This window comes from Acomys minous (assembly GCF_964271855.1).
Source record: "Acomys minous genome assembly, chromosome: 6".
NCBI classification, from domain to species: domain Eukaryota; kingdom Metazoa; phylum Chordata; class Mammalia; order Rodentia; family Muridae; genus Acomys; species Acomys minous.
This window is the reverse complement of record NC_140487.1, coordinates 23,064,223-23,081,985: the sequence shown is the minus strand read 5'-3', so window position 1 is coordinate 23,081,985 and position 17,763 is coordinate 23,064,223. Positions and strand designations below refer to the sequence as shown.

The window sequence follows — 17,763 nt, the reverse complement described above, 5'->3', positions numbered from 1 at the left end:
TTCACACCTTTCCTTGTGAACTATACTTCTTTTGATGCCTATTAATTTTCACCTTTCCATTAACGCTTAGTTCATTTACCACCATCTCTGGGAGCCTTCCTGGAAACGCTGTCGCCCACCTCACTCTCTCTTTGGGTTAGATGCTCACACAGCACAGGAAACACTCTTCTAGGACAGTGCATCTTGCCACCTTCCGGTTGGCTAATCTGGCTCAGTTACTTCTCTCTGTCAGTTTCCATTTGCTGACTTAAAAAACCAGGAGCCACGCGCATGTACAGTCAAGGCAGGCCCTCTTCCAGAAGCAGCCGCCATTATTACCACCGCACTGTTTCCTTTCAACAAGTATCTGCCAATGGCACCGAAGCGACAGTGAGTCTGTAACAGAACAGCTTTCAGCAAGACAAGCAGAACGAGACACCAAGTCAGGGCTTTTCCCTGCTCTTGCTCTGCCATCGCCTACTCAAGAGCGGGAGAGGGCTACCCAAAGGAACACACAACAGCATACACCTTATTCCCTTAAAATGGTAGATTTAGGGCCAGCAAAATGGCTCAGCAGGTCAGGTCATGTGCCACCAAGCCTGACAACCTCAGTTCAATCTCCAGGTGGAAGAGAGAAGAGGCTCCTGAAAACTGTCCTCTGGCCTCCATATGTACCCTTGGGTACACAGGTGCCACCCCCAACAAATGCACAAGTAATAAATAAATACAACTTATTAAAATGTAAAAAACAGACTAATCATTAAAACGGAAAGTGTTGCCTGACAAACGAAAAAGCTCCCAAGCCAGAGGGCCATTACCGTGGGCAAGCCGCTGGCTCTGCACTGCTTCAGGGCTGTGCTCGTGTTCCGGGACAGCTGGCAGTCCAGCAATGAGGTCCAGGTCGTCCAACAGAACGACAGATGGCTGCCTCCAGGCTGCTTCTGAGAGAGCCACCTCTAGGGCTTTTTGTATGCTTTCAAGCCTTTTGCCTAGACACAGAAGATGTGGTTTCAGTGTTATTCAAGGCTGGGAAGTTTAGGCTCCTCTTGAAAGCACTAGAAGAACTCAATATCAGTTTATCTGTAAAAATTAAACCCATGTTTTATTAATACGCCAATCAAAAAGCTCATTAATCTTCAACATGTTCAACTCCTCAGTCTCCAAGACCTCAAAGTGCCAAATTGTGTCACAAAGGAAAGACACATGCGACTCTGACTTTCATCTGCATGCACTCAGTCTCACTGCAGAGTTTCAGGCAGCTTACGGTTGTGAAATACATACAGAGGCTGTAGAAAGCATAAATCAGAGTAAGGGGCCAGGCTCTGAACCAAACCCTAGTAGTTGCTAAACTTTCATGATATTTAGCTCCTTGAAGGCCCATGAAACAAATTTACCTTAAAGCTAAATACTAGGAAACTTTCACATTAGCTTAGAGATCTGTAAATGTTCTGTTGTCTGGAAATTAAAACTTCATCACACTTGGAACAATCCCAAATCCAAATGTGTCGTGGGCCTTCAAGGAAGATTAAAACCTCCTTTATAGCAAATGAAATAATGAGTTTCAGGAGCTATCTGTATCTTGCTTTAAAAACATATTTTTATTTATTCTTTGAGAATTTCGTACATCTATTAATGTCATTTCTTATTTTCTATTATGTATGTACTAGGTAAAAAACATGAGCTACAAAGACTAGCTAAGAGTAGGGTATTAGTAGAAACATAGAAGGAAGTTAATTGTTCAAAGTGAAACTGTTCCAACCACTTGTTTTAACCAAATAGATAATAATGTAAATGTTAGACTTTAAAAAATATACAAGTGGGCCAGGCAGTGGTAGTGTACATCTTTAATCCCAGTATTTGGGAGGCAGAGACAGGTGGATCTCTGAGTTCGAGCCCAGGGTGGTGTACAAAGTGAGTTCCTGGGCAGCAGTAATACACAGATAGACCTTGTTTTGAAAAACAAAACAAAACCCCACAAGTGTTACAAGCTCAATTGTAATTCTTCTTGTTGCCACCCAGGTCCACTCATTTACCCTTTTCAGCCCCTGAACTCCACTAAAGAGCAACTCAAAGATTTAGTACAGATTTAAATGGAGCACACTCTAACCACTTGAAATGACATATGTTGGTATTTCGAAGAACACAGTCTACAGAGATTGTCAAAAAGAATTTTAGGGATTTTTATCACAAACATCAGAAAGACTAAGCCTTAAAGTTTCTAAGGATTTTATTCCTTCCTTTCTTTTTTTTTTCAAGGCAGAATCTCTCTGTGTAGCCTTGGCTGTCTTGAACTACTCTGTAGACCAGACCAGGCTGCTCTTTAACTCACAGAGATCCACTTGCCTCTGCCTCCTAAGTGTTGAGACTAAAGGCATGTGCCAGCACACCCAGCTTCTAAATTTGTAAGGATTTTCCATAACTAAAAGACAAAAATGAAAGTTTAAAAAGTACCTAGCTGGGGCTGGAGAAATGGCTTGGAAGTTAAGAGCACTGACTGCTCTTCTAAAGGACCCAGGTTCAATTCCCAGCACCCACATGGCAGCTCACAACTATCTGTAACTCCAAGACTGACACCCCCACACAGATATACATACAGGCAAAACACCAATGAGCATAATAAAAAAGTATTTTAAAAAAGTACCTAGATGTGTCTACTAAGAGCATTAACAATATATTCTTGTCTACAGAAGGGGAGTTATGTGGCCTGCTCATTCCTACCTCGCAAAGCTTTGCAGTCCACTATTTCCACATGGGCATCCAGAACGTCATACGCTTCCTTACAGATGGCTTTGGCTAATGTTGACTTCCCACTTCCCTGGAAAACAATCACGTCGTCAGAACTCTCAATAGGTTTGGTTACAGCTCTGTCATTGCAGCAGCCACCAACCTTCAGCCTCATCAACAGATCGGTAGACCCCAATCCAGTTGCAGTGTGGGATTCTGTGCTCCGGAAAATAGGCTTTTAGTGTGTGAGGCACCCTGTGCTCATTACAGTGCATCGACAGAAAGTAAACACATCTCTCAGGCTGGGCGTGGTGGCGCACGCCTTTAATCCCAGCACTTGGGAGGCAGAGGCAGGTGGATTGCCGAGAGTTTGAGGCCAGCCTGGTCTACAAAGCAAGTCCAGGACAGCAAAGGCTAGCACAGAGAGACCCAGTCTCGGAAAAAAGAAAGTAAACAAATCTCTACACCTGCTAGTTAATATAACTAATAACATTTAAATAAAAACCTTTAAAAACAATACTTTATTGGTACAAAAGATGATTAACATATCAACAAATTTTTCTGAAGTAAACATTCTTATTTAATTTCAATTATTTTAATGAAAAAGTAGATCATTACTATCCCTATTACCTTGTAGTCAATAATTTTAATTACTGCTTTCTTAAGGGTTTACAGTCATTTCTGTGACTACCAATTAATGTGGGGTACAGCCTTCAGTCACTCTTTTTCCTGTGACAGACATGATGATATATGGTATGTTTTACAGATTAGGTTTTACCATGTTGGCCAGTGTGACCTTGAATTTAAGATCCCCTTGCCTCAGCCTTCAGAGTGGCTGGGATCACAGATGTGCAGCACAGCCCTTGAGAGACAATTCAGCTGCCAGGACAGCCCACTTCGATATAAGAACAAAGGACTGGCTTACAGTCAATGGGCATTTTTTATTTTTTGCAAATACAAGCTTTCGTTTATTTCTCATTGTAATGTAATATGTAAAAATGAAAAACAATCATACTTAGTGAAGAAAGGTGAAAAGAACTTATATAATCATTCTACAGTAATTATTTTAATATTTTTCATGTATCTAAGCATTCCATATTTTTACAAATTTATGAAAACAGAACTAAAATATTAATGAAGTTTTATAATTTGATGTTTTTACTTCAGCTGCTTAACAATTACCTCTCTATACTCTATTAAATATATGCAATATGCTCCTCCCAATTTTAGCCATTATCAAGTCAAAATAAGCATCCAAACAAATACATGCCCGTGCGCTTCTACAAAGAAGTGGAATTGTGACGTCACAAGGCAGCACTTTTCACCATTTGCTAACTGCTTGTACAGCGTCCTCCAGCACGGCCAAGGCTGGTGGGCTTTCGTAGTTCCTTTATTATCAGTTTTTTCTTGTCACTTCTTGCTGTCACTCTCTGAAGTCTAACAGTGTGGAACAAACGACCCCCATAGACTCATGTGCTTAAATGCTTGGTCCATAGCGGGTGGCACTATTAGGAGGTGTGGCCTTGGAGGAAGTGTGTCACTGCGGGACTGGACTTTGTGGTCTCCTATGGTCAAGTTACTCCCAGTGTGGCACACAGTCTCCTTCTGCTGCCTTAGGATCAAGATGTGAAACTCTCAGCTCCTTCTCCAGCACCATGTCTGCCTGCATGCCGCCATGCTTCTCGCCATGATGATAACGGACTAAACCTCTGAACTGTAAGCCAGCCCCAATGAAATGCTTTTCCTTTATAAGGGTTGCTGTGGTGGTCATGGTGTCTCTTCCCACCCTGACTAAGTCATGAAGGCTTATTCATGATTATTTCCCTAATACTTATCAGGCACACAAAATATTAATGAGTGTACAATTGTATCTTCTACCACGTATTAAAAAGCTCTTTAAAATACATATCAAAATCCAGAAGGTGAGAATGAAATGCTACTAGCTAGTGAAAAGGAGCACATTTGAACCAAATACCTTTCCTCCAGTGATCAAAAGAGCACCGTTCCTAAGTCCTGCGACGAGGGACATCAGCTGCCGTGACAAAGGACGTCCCAGGAGGCTGTTAGTGACATGCTCCATGGCAGATAGCCCTAAGGAATTCACTCCACTGCAAAACATATAAATCCTATGTGACCAAAGCCCACTGCAAGGTAAAGCCTAGCTATAAAAGGCCGAAGCTGTCCTTCCCGGGCTAGTCAGCGATGTTTAAGGAGCAAAATCTTGGAAGTTTTCCTTGACTTAGGCTAGTGGTGGGATATTGTATCTGATGAGCAGCGTTCCAACATCAGTTCAACATCTGCAACATTCCCAGTAACTGGAACTCTCTAGAAAGGTTACTAATTGGATCTGTGAACACACCAATGCCCCATCCTCAAATCACTTTTAGCTTGGTAATCAATACCATCATAAGCAAGTGCTTTGGAAGCGCTTACTGGGAAAATCAGAGACATCGAATCTACACGATTTTTTGATTTCTACATTGATTTCTATTCATGAAAACAGAAAGGGAACTAAAACTCCTGAAAGTGGGCTCCAGAGAGATTTTACTTCATATTAATGCACCCTGCTGCACGTAAGCCTCTTCAAGGTTTGGTAACGGTGGAAAGGAAGTTAGACTACTCTCCATGAAGTGTAAGAGCGGGGGAGCTCGCTCATGCTAACACTGCTATGGCTGTCACTCACAGCACACAAACAAACTAAGAGGGCTTCACTTTCAGATTCATTTTCCTGAAAAGATGAAAAAAATACACCAAAAATTCCTAATTATTATAATAAAATAGTGAGGTAATAACTTAATTTGAAATATTTCTCACCACTCAACCATTGTTTTAGACTTAGCCTTTCCTTGTTTCACTAACTACTGTTTTAGTGGAGCACAATGGTCGGGTGGTAGTCAGTTAACTCTTCCCACAAGTCAATGCTCAAAGGAGAATCTCTAATGAAACGAGCTGCCTAAGGAGACAGGGCAAGGGTCTGACCTATGTGCAAAGGCAGAAATAACCCTTGAAAACAATCTGCCCCTGCATTAGAAAGACCTTCCGCTGGCACTCCTGTCTCCCCGACACTGTGCCTCTGCAGGTACAGCGCCTACAGAGAGAACCAAAGCAGTGTAAGCACACTGGTGTGACTGTGGTCTCTTACCCCAGAGAGCCCAGCTTTAGAAAGGGAAGAGGCAAGTCAACGTCCTCACTGCTTTCTTCTCTTCTTACAGGCTCTGGAAGGACCTACAGCAGCAAGGAAAAGCAGCTTACATTTCAAGGTTACAGCGTTCATGGATCCCTGAGGCCCCGCCCCCTAAAAGAAGAATCACAGACAGAGACAGCTGAGCACCGAGGACACAGGATGAACACCCTGACGACATGGCACATGGGACATAGATATCTACAGACAAGCAGAAAGAGCGAAGCTGTCTGGTGACACTTTGCATATTTCCTTCACTTGTCATAGTTACTCTTTCCACGGCTGGGACATTTGTACCTCTTCTGAAGGACAGTCCCTCAAGCATGCCTCATAGACAAAGAAACGGTCTAGTTCCAAACCACTGACATATCAACAACGCTGCAGCTCCAACTCCAGAGCCACAAGCAGAACTAGACAATATCCTAAAAACACGAGAACTAAGAGACCTCCGGGAGAAACCCGTGTGGTATTTGTGAAGAAAAGAGAATCTTAACAATTGTCAGAATAATATAACAAATGGCACGTCAAAATATGAATTAAAATTATTATTTGTGTGTGTATGTGTGTGTGTGTGTGTGTGTGTGTGAGTGTGTGCACACACTGCAACAAGGAGCTGGCTCATGTGCCACACCACACATGTGAAGGTCAGAAGACAATTTTGAGGCACATGTACACATGTGCACATGTACGTGCACTACAATGAAGAGTCGGCTCATGTGCACATGTGGAGGTCAGAGGACAACTCTGGTGTGTGTGTTTGTGTGTGTGCCCATGTGTGTGTGCGCGCACTATAATGAGGTTGGCTCATGTGCACACGTGGAGGTCAGAGGACAACCTTGGTGGGGTCAGCTCTCCTCTTCCACCTTTTACATGGCTTTGTGGGCTGGAACCCGGGTTACTAGGCTTATATAGCAAACACCTTTTACCTAGTGAGCCATCACACTGGCCCCAAAATGTGAACTTTTAAAATCAATCCTATAAAACTTAATCTTCATTTGTTTAATACATAAAACTTTAAATCATGACCCAGTATGAATTTACACAATTACAGTAATTTTGAAACTTAGTGATGATTAACTGATGTTTAGATATAGGATAAACCAATGATTTATTTAGATAAATTATAGAGTAAAATACTTAGAATCAAGTTATTCTTTACTCTTTCATGTGGTTTCTAGTCTAGCTCTGGGTGTGAGCTTCCAGATGGAAACTCCTACTTTACGAGTCACAGAGGGCAAGCACGGCGTCATGACACATGAGTGGGATATAATTACTTGTATTGCGATCTTCTGCAGCAGAAGGGCGCTCAACGCAAAAACAGTTTTCCCTTGTTCCTTTTCTTTTTCCTGAGAATGAACTACACTCAGAGAGAAGTCTTTCAATCCTATTAAGAAGAAAGTGATAAACCAAGAGTTAGAACCGAAACCAAGAGGAAATAATTGGATTTGAAATATCAAACTTATTTAAAGACATTCTTCAACACAGCGAACACTGTTATGTTTCACTGTTCATGTGTGACACAAGTTGGAAAAACAATGTAAAAAATGGTTTTAGATGTTACAACTATTTCAACATTTTTACCTACCATCCTTAACTTCCAGTTTAATATATTCTTCCTTTGATATTATCAAAGGCAGCAAGGTGGTGGCAGAGCGCTGCAGCCAAGACGAGAACGCAGCTTTTACGTCGTCTTCACTCACGTCTTTAGGCTGCCAGAGAAAAGGAAAGGAGAGTAGGCAAGCGTGCTGATATCTGACTTAACCTTCTAACATGTCTTCCTAACAAAATGTAAAGCCTTATCAAATACAGGCAACACAGGGGGTCCAGAGTCTACCTGCAGACGTGTCATCTGCTGGGATGGCTGGGCGGTGAGTACGGCCCAAGCTGGGGAACCATGGAGACAAACAGCAACAGCTACAAATGATCCTTTTCCGTCTGCCCAGTGAAACAAACGCCAAGTGTATGTGTTCTCACTGTGGCCGCTGCAGTGAGCAAGCAGGAAGAGCCTCTGTTCCCAGTCAAGGGGGAGGAAACTCAGCAGGGCAGCAGGCCTCCTTCTCCTCTACTGGTTCATGAAACTCAGACCTGAAGCTCAGAAGCACTGCAGGCATTTTGTATCTAAAGGAGCCAAGTCACAGCTAAGGATAGCAGAAGAGAAAGTGAGATGGAGCCTAGGCCCTTGGCCACAAGGCTAGCCACCTAGGAGTGCCTTCAACCCCCCTGTGCATAAGAAAACTAACACCTTCTATGGTTAAGTCACTGCGCCTTTTCTTATGTGGACCACAGTCTAGCTATACTAAATGAGCAGAGTGTTAATTGTTCAAAGGCCTAAAAGGAATGATAAGGAAACCAATGCACATGTTAAAATTTTTAAATGAAGATTCAGCTTGTAAAAGCTCATCTGACAATAAATGACATTCAATAACATTCCTAGAATAATAAAAAAGTCATACAGGGCTTGGATGTTAGTTTTCAAGCGTGAGTACCTGAGCTCAGTCTTCAAGAATTCCTGTTTAAAAAGCCATGTGTGATAACACACCACTGTTGTCCCAAGCCTGGGGTGAGGAGACAGGTGGGTCCTGAGGGCTCCAGGCTACCTACTTGCTTGCCAAGTCCCAGGCCAATAAGAGACAATGACTCAAAAAACAAAATGGCACTTGAGGAATGACAGCACAGGTTATCTTCATGCCTCCACATGCTGTGCACATATGAGCACATACACCTGTGTGCCCACATGTGCACACACTGTGTGTATACACACAAATCATATAGAAAAAGAAACAATGGCTGTCTTCCCAGGGAAGTACACCTGCACTCTGCCAGTTCGCAAGCAGGTCTGTTTCTGCTCTTTCTCTTCATACAGTCAAGCCCACACCTGGGGACCGAGCTTGGCTTAGAACCTGATCATTACCAACAGGAGGCGAAGAAAAGGCACCATCTTCTCAGCTAGGCTGGCCTTGAACTCTTGGAAGATGACCTTGGATTTCTGATCCTCCTGCCTCCACCTCCCAAGTGCTGGCATTAACAGGCATGCACCACCATTCCTGAGCATGCATTTGGGGTCACACCTAGACTTTGTGCATGCCGAACAAACACTCTACCAACTGGTCTACATCCCTCACGCCAAAATATCAATTCAAAAAGACAGAACACCCACATTTGCACTGATCCATTCATATTTGCTTGTTAATGATTTCTTTGCTTCTCTAATTGAGCATGGTATTGGCCCACAAATCCACATATCACTGCTAGGTATATACCCAAAGGAACAGAAAATAGAGAATCAAGCAGATACTTGCACTTCACTGCTCCCTGCAGCATTAATCACAAGAGCCAACAAGTAGAAGTCACATAACTATCCATCAATACCTGGATGGCTAAACAATTATATAATGAAATATTATCCACTAGATGACAGATGAAGTTTGGATACAAGCCATAATATAAAGGGACCTTGAAATGAAATCAGATACGCGGGACAGACACTGCCTGACTCCACTTCTACACAATATCTAGAATAAGTAAATGCAGAGACGGCACAGAGCAGGTTGTCAGGGGATGAGGAGGCATGGGGAGCCACTGTCTAGGGGTACGAAGTGTTCGTCTACAGTAGAGATGGTTTGGAAATAGTAGTATGCAAGGCACAACATTGTGAATATAATTAATACAGCTGAACTGGTCACTTGAAAATGGTTCAAATGCAGTTATGTAACTTTTAACACAATAAAAAGGACATTATTATGAACGAACAATACGAAATTCTATAATATTCACAAAAGAATTTTAATATGATGTCTGCTTGAACTCACCAAGTTCTCTGTAGGTTGTAACTTCAGGGATCTTGGGATTTGAGGGGTGGTTTCCAGTGGCGTTATTCTGACTACTGCATGCATTTCTATGTTTAGTCTCTTTCTCAGGTCATCTGGAATCTGCAGTTTAAAAATAATAGTAAGAAAATGAGTATGTTCAAAGACTGATTAAAGTATTTCATAGCAGAAATACGGATATAATTTTCTATTAATTCAAGTGAAATTACAGAAGTCATCACACAATCCTATCATAGTGACTTATAGTTCTGTTAGCCTGAGTGGCAGCATTAATCAAAATACCACATACTGGGTGACCTAGAGACAACAGAAAGTCACTGTTTTATAAACTGGGAGGTCTACTGTCAAGGTACTGGCAGAGTTAGTGAGGCTCTCCTCACAGCTCTGTGTGTGTGTGTGTGTGTGTGTGTGTGTGTGTGTGTGTGTATGTGTGTGTGTGTACCCCCTTGCTGCATCCTCACTAGGCAAGAGGGGAGAAGGAGCTCAAGTGGGTGTGTCCCGCAAGGACAGGAGTTGCATTCAAGGCTTCATCCCTGGAACCGAGCAACCAGGTAGAGGTCTCATGTCCTGATAGGGCCACCTTGGGGGAGATGTGAACTATAGTCACAGTGTGACCATTTGAGAAGACTTTGTGTTTATGTGTCAAAGTTGAGAACCACTGAAAAAGCTGCAGTCGTTAAACCTAATCACAATGTGCCACGGGTACAAGTCAATCCAAAAGGTAAAGGGTAAAACTTACAGCCCTCATTCATAAAATATCCTAAACTTAGATCATGGGGACGACCAAACAATACTATACTAATAACAACTTCTGCACGCATTAAACTGTATGCCTTAAATTTCATCTCAGTAAAGATGTTCAAAAATTCTTTAAAATTCTTTTTAGATTTGTTTTCTTCAATGTGTGTGTCCTGCGTGTATGTACGCCTGGACTTCACAAGCATGCCTGGTGCCAAGGGAGGCCAGAGGTGGATGTGAGACCCCTGGGACTGGAGTTAGAGATGGTTGTGAGCCACCATGTGTCCTGGGTCCTCTGCAAAAGCAACAAGTGCTCTGAGGCAACGTTCCAGTGCCCCCCAAATTCTTATCTCCCCAAAGACTGGTAAGCACTAATAGACTAAAGAGGAGCTGGAGACATTGCTCCCTCCATATGAAGACGTTTAGAGACTCTGCCCCTTGTCATGTTGGTTTTCAATTTATATATAGTATTGTAACTCAAAATTTGGGGAAGGTTAAGTAACAAGTGTTTCCCCAAATCATAAACCTCATACTCACCCAGACTTTGCCAAGGTGGAGAGGTTCTATACTTCTGGTGAACTTTGTGGCATTCTTCAATTCCTCAAGTCCATTCCAGACCACCTTTAATACACAGGCCTCCGCAGCTTCCTCACCGCAGTCCGAGGAGACCTGCTTATGATCCGGAGCCTCTGACAGGTGCTTCTCCCTTTCAGCTGACAGGACACCCTGCTGCTTACTTTTGCCTTGCCGTTGTTTTGGAGAATGGAGCTTAACTAGTTTCCCATAGATCACAGTAAAGCTGGGCTCGGCATCAAAATACTCTTGGTCCCATGGAAAGACGTGGGCGGCGCAGTGTTTGTGAGGCACAGAGGTAGCAGGTGCATTACGCACACCAGGAGGCTGAACTTGGCATACTCTGAAAATACTGTCGGGAGGAACAGCCTGTGACTGCATGTTTCTGAAAGCACTGATCTCCAATGAGCCCCAGGATGCCTCTTGCTTGTTGTCAATCCCAAAAGAAAACATGCTTCCGAGCACAGTCCACCAGTGTGGCTTCAACGACGTGTCACTCGGGACGTCTGGGTCTGTTCCATGAAAGCCAGCGACGCCCTCCATGTTCATCTGAAGCTGCTTGGTTCGCAATTCGTTTGCCATTTCTTTTTTTTCTCGTCCAGAAGCGTGGAATTGCCCGTGTGCGCCTCCTGCTTTTGGAAATGTGTTTTCTTTGGCTTGGCGTGTCTTTGGCTGAATAAGGAGTTTGGTGTTAGTTTCTAGCCTTCCGTAGGGGGCAGCTGGCATCAGAGCCACTGGGTAGAAAACAGAGCCCATTAGTAATGTTCACCTCAACTTCGGACGTGGCACTCTAGCATACAGAATGACGGCAAGTATTACAAGATCACCTACCAATTTGGATAAATATATAAGTCTGCTGGTCAACCCAGATGGGAACAACAGCTTTAGGGAAAACTATTCGAATCTGATCTAGAAGATGCTGTTCAAGAGAAACGGCGTGCAGCTCCTAGAACCAACAGAGAACACAGTTAGCTCAGGCTGCATCGGGATCAGCCCATACCTTGTAAGGAATCTCCACTCTTCCTATTTTATTTTGAAGCTTATTGTTGTATTTAAACTTTGAATGACGCTGTGGGACACATATGGCAGATCCAACACCTATGCTAACCTTTTGTTGTTTTGTTTCGGTGTCAAGAGAAGCTAAAGTCTACTTATTTAGAATTAATCCCTCCCTCCCCCTGATCTGGGGTGGCGTACGCCTTTAGTCCCAGCACTCGGGAGGCAGAGGCAGGTGGACCTCTGTGAGTTTGAGGCCAGCCTGGTCTTTTTTATTTTTAATTTTATTTGTTTATTTATGGTATATGAGTGCTTTTTCTGCAGAAGAGGGCATCAGATCACATTATAGATGATTGTGAGCCACCATGTGGTTGCTGCGAATTGAACTCAGGACCTCTGGAAGAACAGGCGGTGCTCTTAGCCACTGAGCCATCTCTCCAGTCCCAAGCCTGGTCTTTTTTTTTTGTTTTTGTTTTTGTTTTTGGTTTTGGTTTTGGTTTTTCGAGACAAGGTTTCTCTATGTAGCCTTGGCTGTCCTAGACTCGCTTTGAAGACCAGGCTGGCCTCGAACTCACAGAGACCACCCCCTGCCTCTGCCTCCTGAGTGCTGGAATTAAAGGCCTGCGCCACTACACCCAGCAAGGCCAGCCTGGTCTTACAGAGGGAGCTTCAGTACCTGCAGGGCTACACAGAGAAACCCTTTTTTGGAAAAACAAATAACTCAATTACAAATGTAGCATGGCTGTCTCATCTGTGGCTCTCACGGTATACATTACATCTAACTCAGAATACATAAAGAAGCCAAGAAAAAAAAATCTCACAACTCATGCTTGGGTGTGGATTAGCTTCACGGTAAGATAGCACTTAGTTTATCTTTACCAGTATCTCCCAGTCGTCTGCAGAGAGGGGCTCCACCTCAACTTGTTGGCAGGATACCACATGGGAACAAGGCCTGAGAAACACCTGGAGAGATCAGACAAGCAAAAGGACTTTTATAAAACTTTTCTGTATCTCTAGAAAATAAGTTCTCTCTGTAAGATTCTGTCTCTCTATGTCTCTCTACACATCTGTCCCTCTGTCTCTGTCTATTTCTCTGTCCCTCTGTCTTTCTCTCTTTCTCTTCCCTCTTCCATGTCTCAGATATCAAATATTACGTACTTTAGTCTTTAGCTAGGCCTTGATATATTCAATATCGTAGGAAAAACTGTTTCACAATGAACTACAGAACAAAGGAACATCCAAGCACAACATGCTTGTAAAAGTAAATAAAGATATTCCTAGAAAGAAGTGTAAGAGTCAGGTGAGATAGCCTGTGCCTGTAATCTCAGCTACTCTGGAGGCCGAGGCAGGAGAATCTTGAGTTCAAGGCCAGCCTCGGCAATGTAGTCAGATCTATCAAAAAGCAAGGAGAGGGGCTGAAGGGGCTCTTCTAGAGGATCCAGATAGACTTCTCAGCTTCCACATGGCACCTAACAACTGATGCCCTCTTGTGGCCTCGACCGGCACCTCATGCATGTGGTGTACAGACAAACCACCCTGGCACACAAAAATAATTTATTTTAAAGGAAGAAGTGGGAGCTGTAGAGATGGCTCAGTAGTTAAGATCACTTTGCTCTTGCAAAGGACCTGGGCTTGATTCCAAGCACCCACACGGTGGCTCACAAGCATCAGTAACACCAGTTCCAAGGGATGCAATGTCCTCTTGTGGCCTCTGCAGGCATAAGGCACCTACATGGTGCACAGTCACACACGCAGACAATATACCCATAGACAAAATAAACAGTTAAATATTTTTTCATTGAAGAAACAAAAACAAAGCAAACAAACCAGGAAGGCTGGTGAGGTGAGTCAGCAAGTAAAGGCTCTTGACGCCCTCTATTTGAATGAGATGGCATGAGGGACCGCAAAGCAGCGCCTGCCCACAGGAAGCAAGTGCTACCCAGGCTAGCAAGGGGATTCTGTTCCTGCTCTTTGAGAGTCTCAGTACAAAAGAGTCTGCAGAGAAGCAGGCAAGTGTCACTTAGAAGCAAATAAAAATGAAAAACAAGGGCTACTTAGAGTTCTAATCAGGACACCGGAAGCCACCCTAGGAAGCTGCCACGGCCCACGTAGCGGTGCTCCTGCAATGTGCTATGAAATCCCCGACCTCTAGGGTCAGTTTCCAGTGAAAAATGCAAGATTCTAGGGGCTGGAGAGACAGCCAAGTGCTTGCTATGTCATGTGTGCACAAGGACCTGATTTGGACTCATGGCACTCATAGGCACAGCCATGAGAAACGGCTCCGATGAGCCCAGCACAGAGCCAGGCTGCTCCTTGAGGCTTGCTGGCCAGCCAGGCTCTGTAAACTAAGGCGCTCTAGGATCAGTGAAAGACCCTGTTTCAGGAACTATGGTGGACAGGCAGGAGGGACGGGCAGCTCAGCAGCTAAAAGCAGGGAGGAGCTCTCTTCCCAGCACTCATGGCAGACGGCTCGCTGTTCCCTGCAGCTCTGGCTCCGAGAGGAGCTAGCTGCTTCCTCTGGCCTCTGCGGGTACTTACACTCACAGACACACACCCTCATTTGGATATACAATGAAGATAAAAAAAAAAAAAACCATAAGGTGGAGAGTAAGAAACATGCGACGTCAACCTCTGGTCTCCACACTGACAGGCGCATGTACCTCCCTCCATTAAATCAACTAAAATTCTAGCAAGAAAAGAGAGTACACAAACGCCTACTGCAAGGCTTATGCACTTCTCATGAATGACCTATTTAAATTATCAACAGCATGCATAAATAAACCACTCTGAGTTCAGAATAAGTTAAAAAAAAAAAAAAAAAGAAGATGTGCCACTGTCCTGTTCTGTTGTGAGAAACTGGTAATACAGGGCAATTTGGCTCCATCTACAGAGGCCTCAATGTAATGTCACCTCCAGACATGATGAGACCATCTTTGACATCCCTCATTGGCTGGTAAAGCAGACTTAACCTGAAAACCTGAATTTTAAATGCTCTAGACTCTGAAACTTTCTGAGTGTGAGTTTCATACTTGAGAGCCATTCACGGTTTAGAATTCTGGATTCGGGCTGTCCAACTGATAGGCTATGCAGCGACTCCAGGTCTGAAGCACACCTGGGCCCAAGCAGCTCATGTCAGAGACTCCTAAGCTACTTAGGATTCTAAAAAAGTACAACAGCAGTTCCAGAAAAATAAGATACTTGGGCCTTGGGGGCTAGGCAGCCCACTAACTGTTCCTGCAAGCAACTGTGGATAAAAAATGCTGGAGGAAAAGAAAAAAAAACACTGCATCCATATTAAACATATTTTTATTGGCAGTGTTCCTAAATAATACAACTATTTACACAGCATTGACATTGACTTAAAGATTGTAAGTCTCTAGTGGTTTTGCAAATACCATGCCATCTTATAAAAAGGATATGAACATCTAAAGACCTTGGCATTCATGGATGCTTATGGAAGCAACTCTAACTTACACACATACAATGAAAGGTATGTGATATACTTTGTGGAGTAAAAATTGTGGGAAATATGTACAAGATTTTTCTTTGAATCCTAAAGGTCTAGTTGGATCTCAAAAAACAGTAACATCCATTCTAAAATTGGGCTTAGGAAAAGGAAAAAAATGAAAATTTTACTTTCCATCAAAATTTCAGTGGATGTTTAAATGGAATACTTAAAATATTTAAAATTAATCAACTGATGAACATAATATAATGAAAAATAGACACAAGTCCTTATGCTTTGTGGTCTATAATAAGTACATACAATTATGGGTGAGACAGAAACAGAAAAGACCACCTTTGTTGAAGTGATATCAGGTTCATGGAAGGCTAGAAGTCAGATAAGAAATAATAATAAATAAGCCAGGTGTCTTGGTACACACCTTGGGAGGTTGAACCAGGAAGATCAAAGAGTTCAGAGTTCATACTTAGCGACATAGTGAGTTCAATCACTGGGCCTCGAGTGGTAAAAATCAGATTCCTGGAAGTTCTCTGATCTCAACATTCCACAAGCATTTCCTTTGACCTGCCACTCCCTATGCCCCTTATCCCACCAGCAACACACACACACACACACACACACACACACACAAATTGTGACAAAAGCTAAGATGAAGTTCTAAAAGAAGAAAACCCAATACTCGAAAAGAAAAATAATTTTACAAAAACTGAGTGGGAAATGAGCAACTACAATACAAAATCAATCTGCCAGCTGTGGTAGCACACGCCTTCAATCCCAGCACTCGGGAGGCAGAGGCAGGCGGATCTCTGTGAGTTCGAGGCCAGCCTGGTCTACAAAGTGAGTCCAGGACAGCCAGGACTGTTACGCAGAGAAACCCTGTCTCAAACAACCAAACCAACTAACTAACCAAACAACCAAAACAAACAATAAAGAACACAAACTCAAGTAGGAGGCATGTGAAAGATAAGACTGTGACTTACAAATAAAGCTAATTTGAGTATCCTGGCCTGGTCACACAGGCATACAAATGACCTCACCTTCAAAATATCTGAGCTTTAGGGTGGGACGTTAAGAGGAAGCCACCGCCACCACACTGTGCTCACCTGTTCCCCGCTTGACAGGCCAAGTTTCTGACCAACTTGTCTATTAATTTCAGCCACATTTTCTCCTTGATCATTAAAATGTCTGCCTTCCACCCAGCTCAGGTAGGTGGGCTGGCGATCCCAGGTAACTTCTATAGCTTGATTCTGTTAATCCAAACAAGGAGAGAAAAAAGGGGGTTAAAGTTTATGTTTTTCCCCCCTCTGGATTCAGATAAGCAACTATTATAATACATACAACCAAAAAAAGCACTAGAGATAGTTAATTATTCTTTATTTGTATTTGTCATTTAAAAACTATAATCATTTTAAACATCCAATAGTGGTGCTGCTATGAACAAAGCCTGTATTCTCACAGTCTTATGGACTGGCTCAAGTGATTCAGAATTCAAAATGCCATGGGTAGGTGACTGAACTTACACAGGCTTTCAGTGGGCATGTGTTTATCCTAAATTAACAATCCAAAGGAGAAAAAAAAATGACATATGTCCAGGCAAAATGCTCATATTTGAAAAAAAATAAAGCAACACAACTTAGAATTATGAAACACAAATCAGCTGGACTATTTACTCTCTTACTAATCAATGAACTTATGTCAAAAGTAATAAATGCACATGGTAAAAGTACAAAACTTAAAAAGGGTAAATGTGACAGTGGGCCCATGTTCCTAGAGAGAATCTCCTGCTTGTACACAACTTCCATGCAGTTTCTCAATGGTTGCTAAAGGTCGCAGAAGTAGCTGGGCATGGTGGTGCACGCCTTTAATCCCAGCACTCGGGAAGCAGAACCTGCCTGATTTCTATGAGTTCGAGGCCACCCTGGCCTGCATAGTGAGCTCCAAGCTAGCCAAAACTACACAGTAAGACCCTGTCTCAAAAACCAAACAAATAAGTAAATAAAGGTCATAAGACTATAGAAACATAGAGTTTAGCATATAGTTCAACATAGAATTTAAACAGGGGCTGGGTTGGTGGCTCAGTGGTTAAGAGCACCTGCTGCACTTCTGCCTATAGAGGATTCAGCTCCGGCCTCCAAAGTACCACTGCATATGACAGCCAGACAGCCATGCGCATAATTAAAAATAGACCTTTAAAACTCAAAACATGTTGGAAGAGCACAACATGAAAATAACATAACATGTAAGCTTGTGGCCGAGAATTAGAAGACCAATGTCCTCTGTGG

At 43.0% G+C, this 17,763-nt stretch overlaps 1 protein-coding gene across 2 annotated transcripts in view; it reads right to left on the bottom strand.

Annotated features, from left to right (window-relative positions):
• The window catches only part of PEX1 (peroxisomal biogenesis factor 1), a 62,555-nt gene that overhangs the window by 15,537 nt on the left and 29,255 nt on the right, over positions 1–17,763 (bottom strand). For both annotated transcript variants that reach the window (XM_084784781.1, XM_084784780.1), the window contains 11 exons: positions 16,585–16,728; positions 12,898–12,981; positions 11,854–11,968; positions 10,987–11,756; positions 9,694–9,813; positions 7,470–7,593; positions 7,159–7,268; positions 5,846–5,928; positions 4,679–4,811; positions 2,698–2,794; positions 798–968 (listed from right to left, as the gene is read on the bottom strand). In XM_084784781.1, the coding sequence (XP_084640907.1) occupies positions 798–968; positions 2,698–2,794; positions 4,679–4,811; positions 5,846–5,928; positions 7,159–7,268; positions 7,470–7,593; positions 9,694–9,813; positions 10,987–11,756; positions 11,854–11,968; positions 12,898–12,981; positions 16,585–16,728 (1,951 nt within the window). The remainder of the gene's footprint in view (positions 1–797; positions 969–2,697; positions 2,795–4,678; positions 4,812–5,845; positions 5,929–7,158; positions 7,269–7,469; positions 7,594–9,693; positions 9,814–10,986; positions 11,757–11,853; positions 11,969–12,897; positions 12,982–16,584; positions 16,729–17,763) is intronic.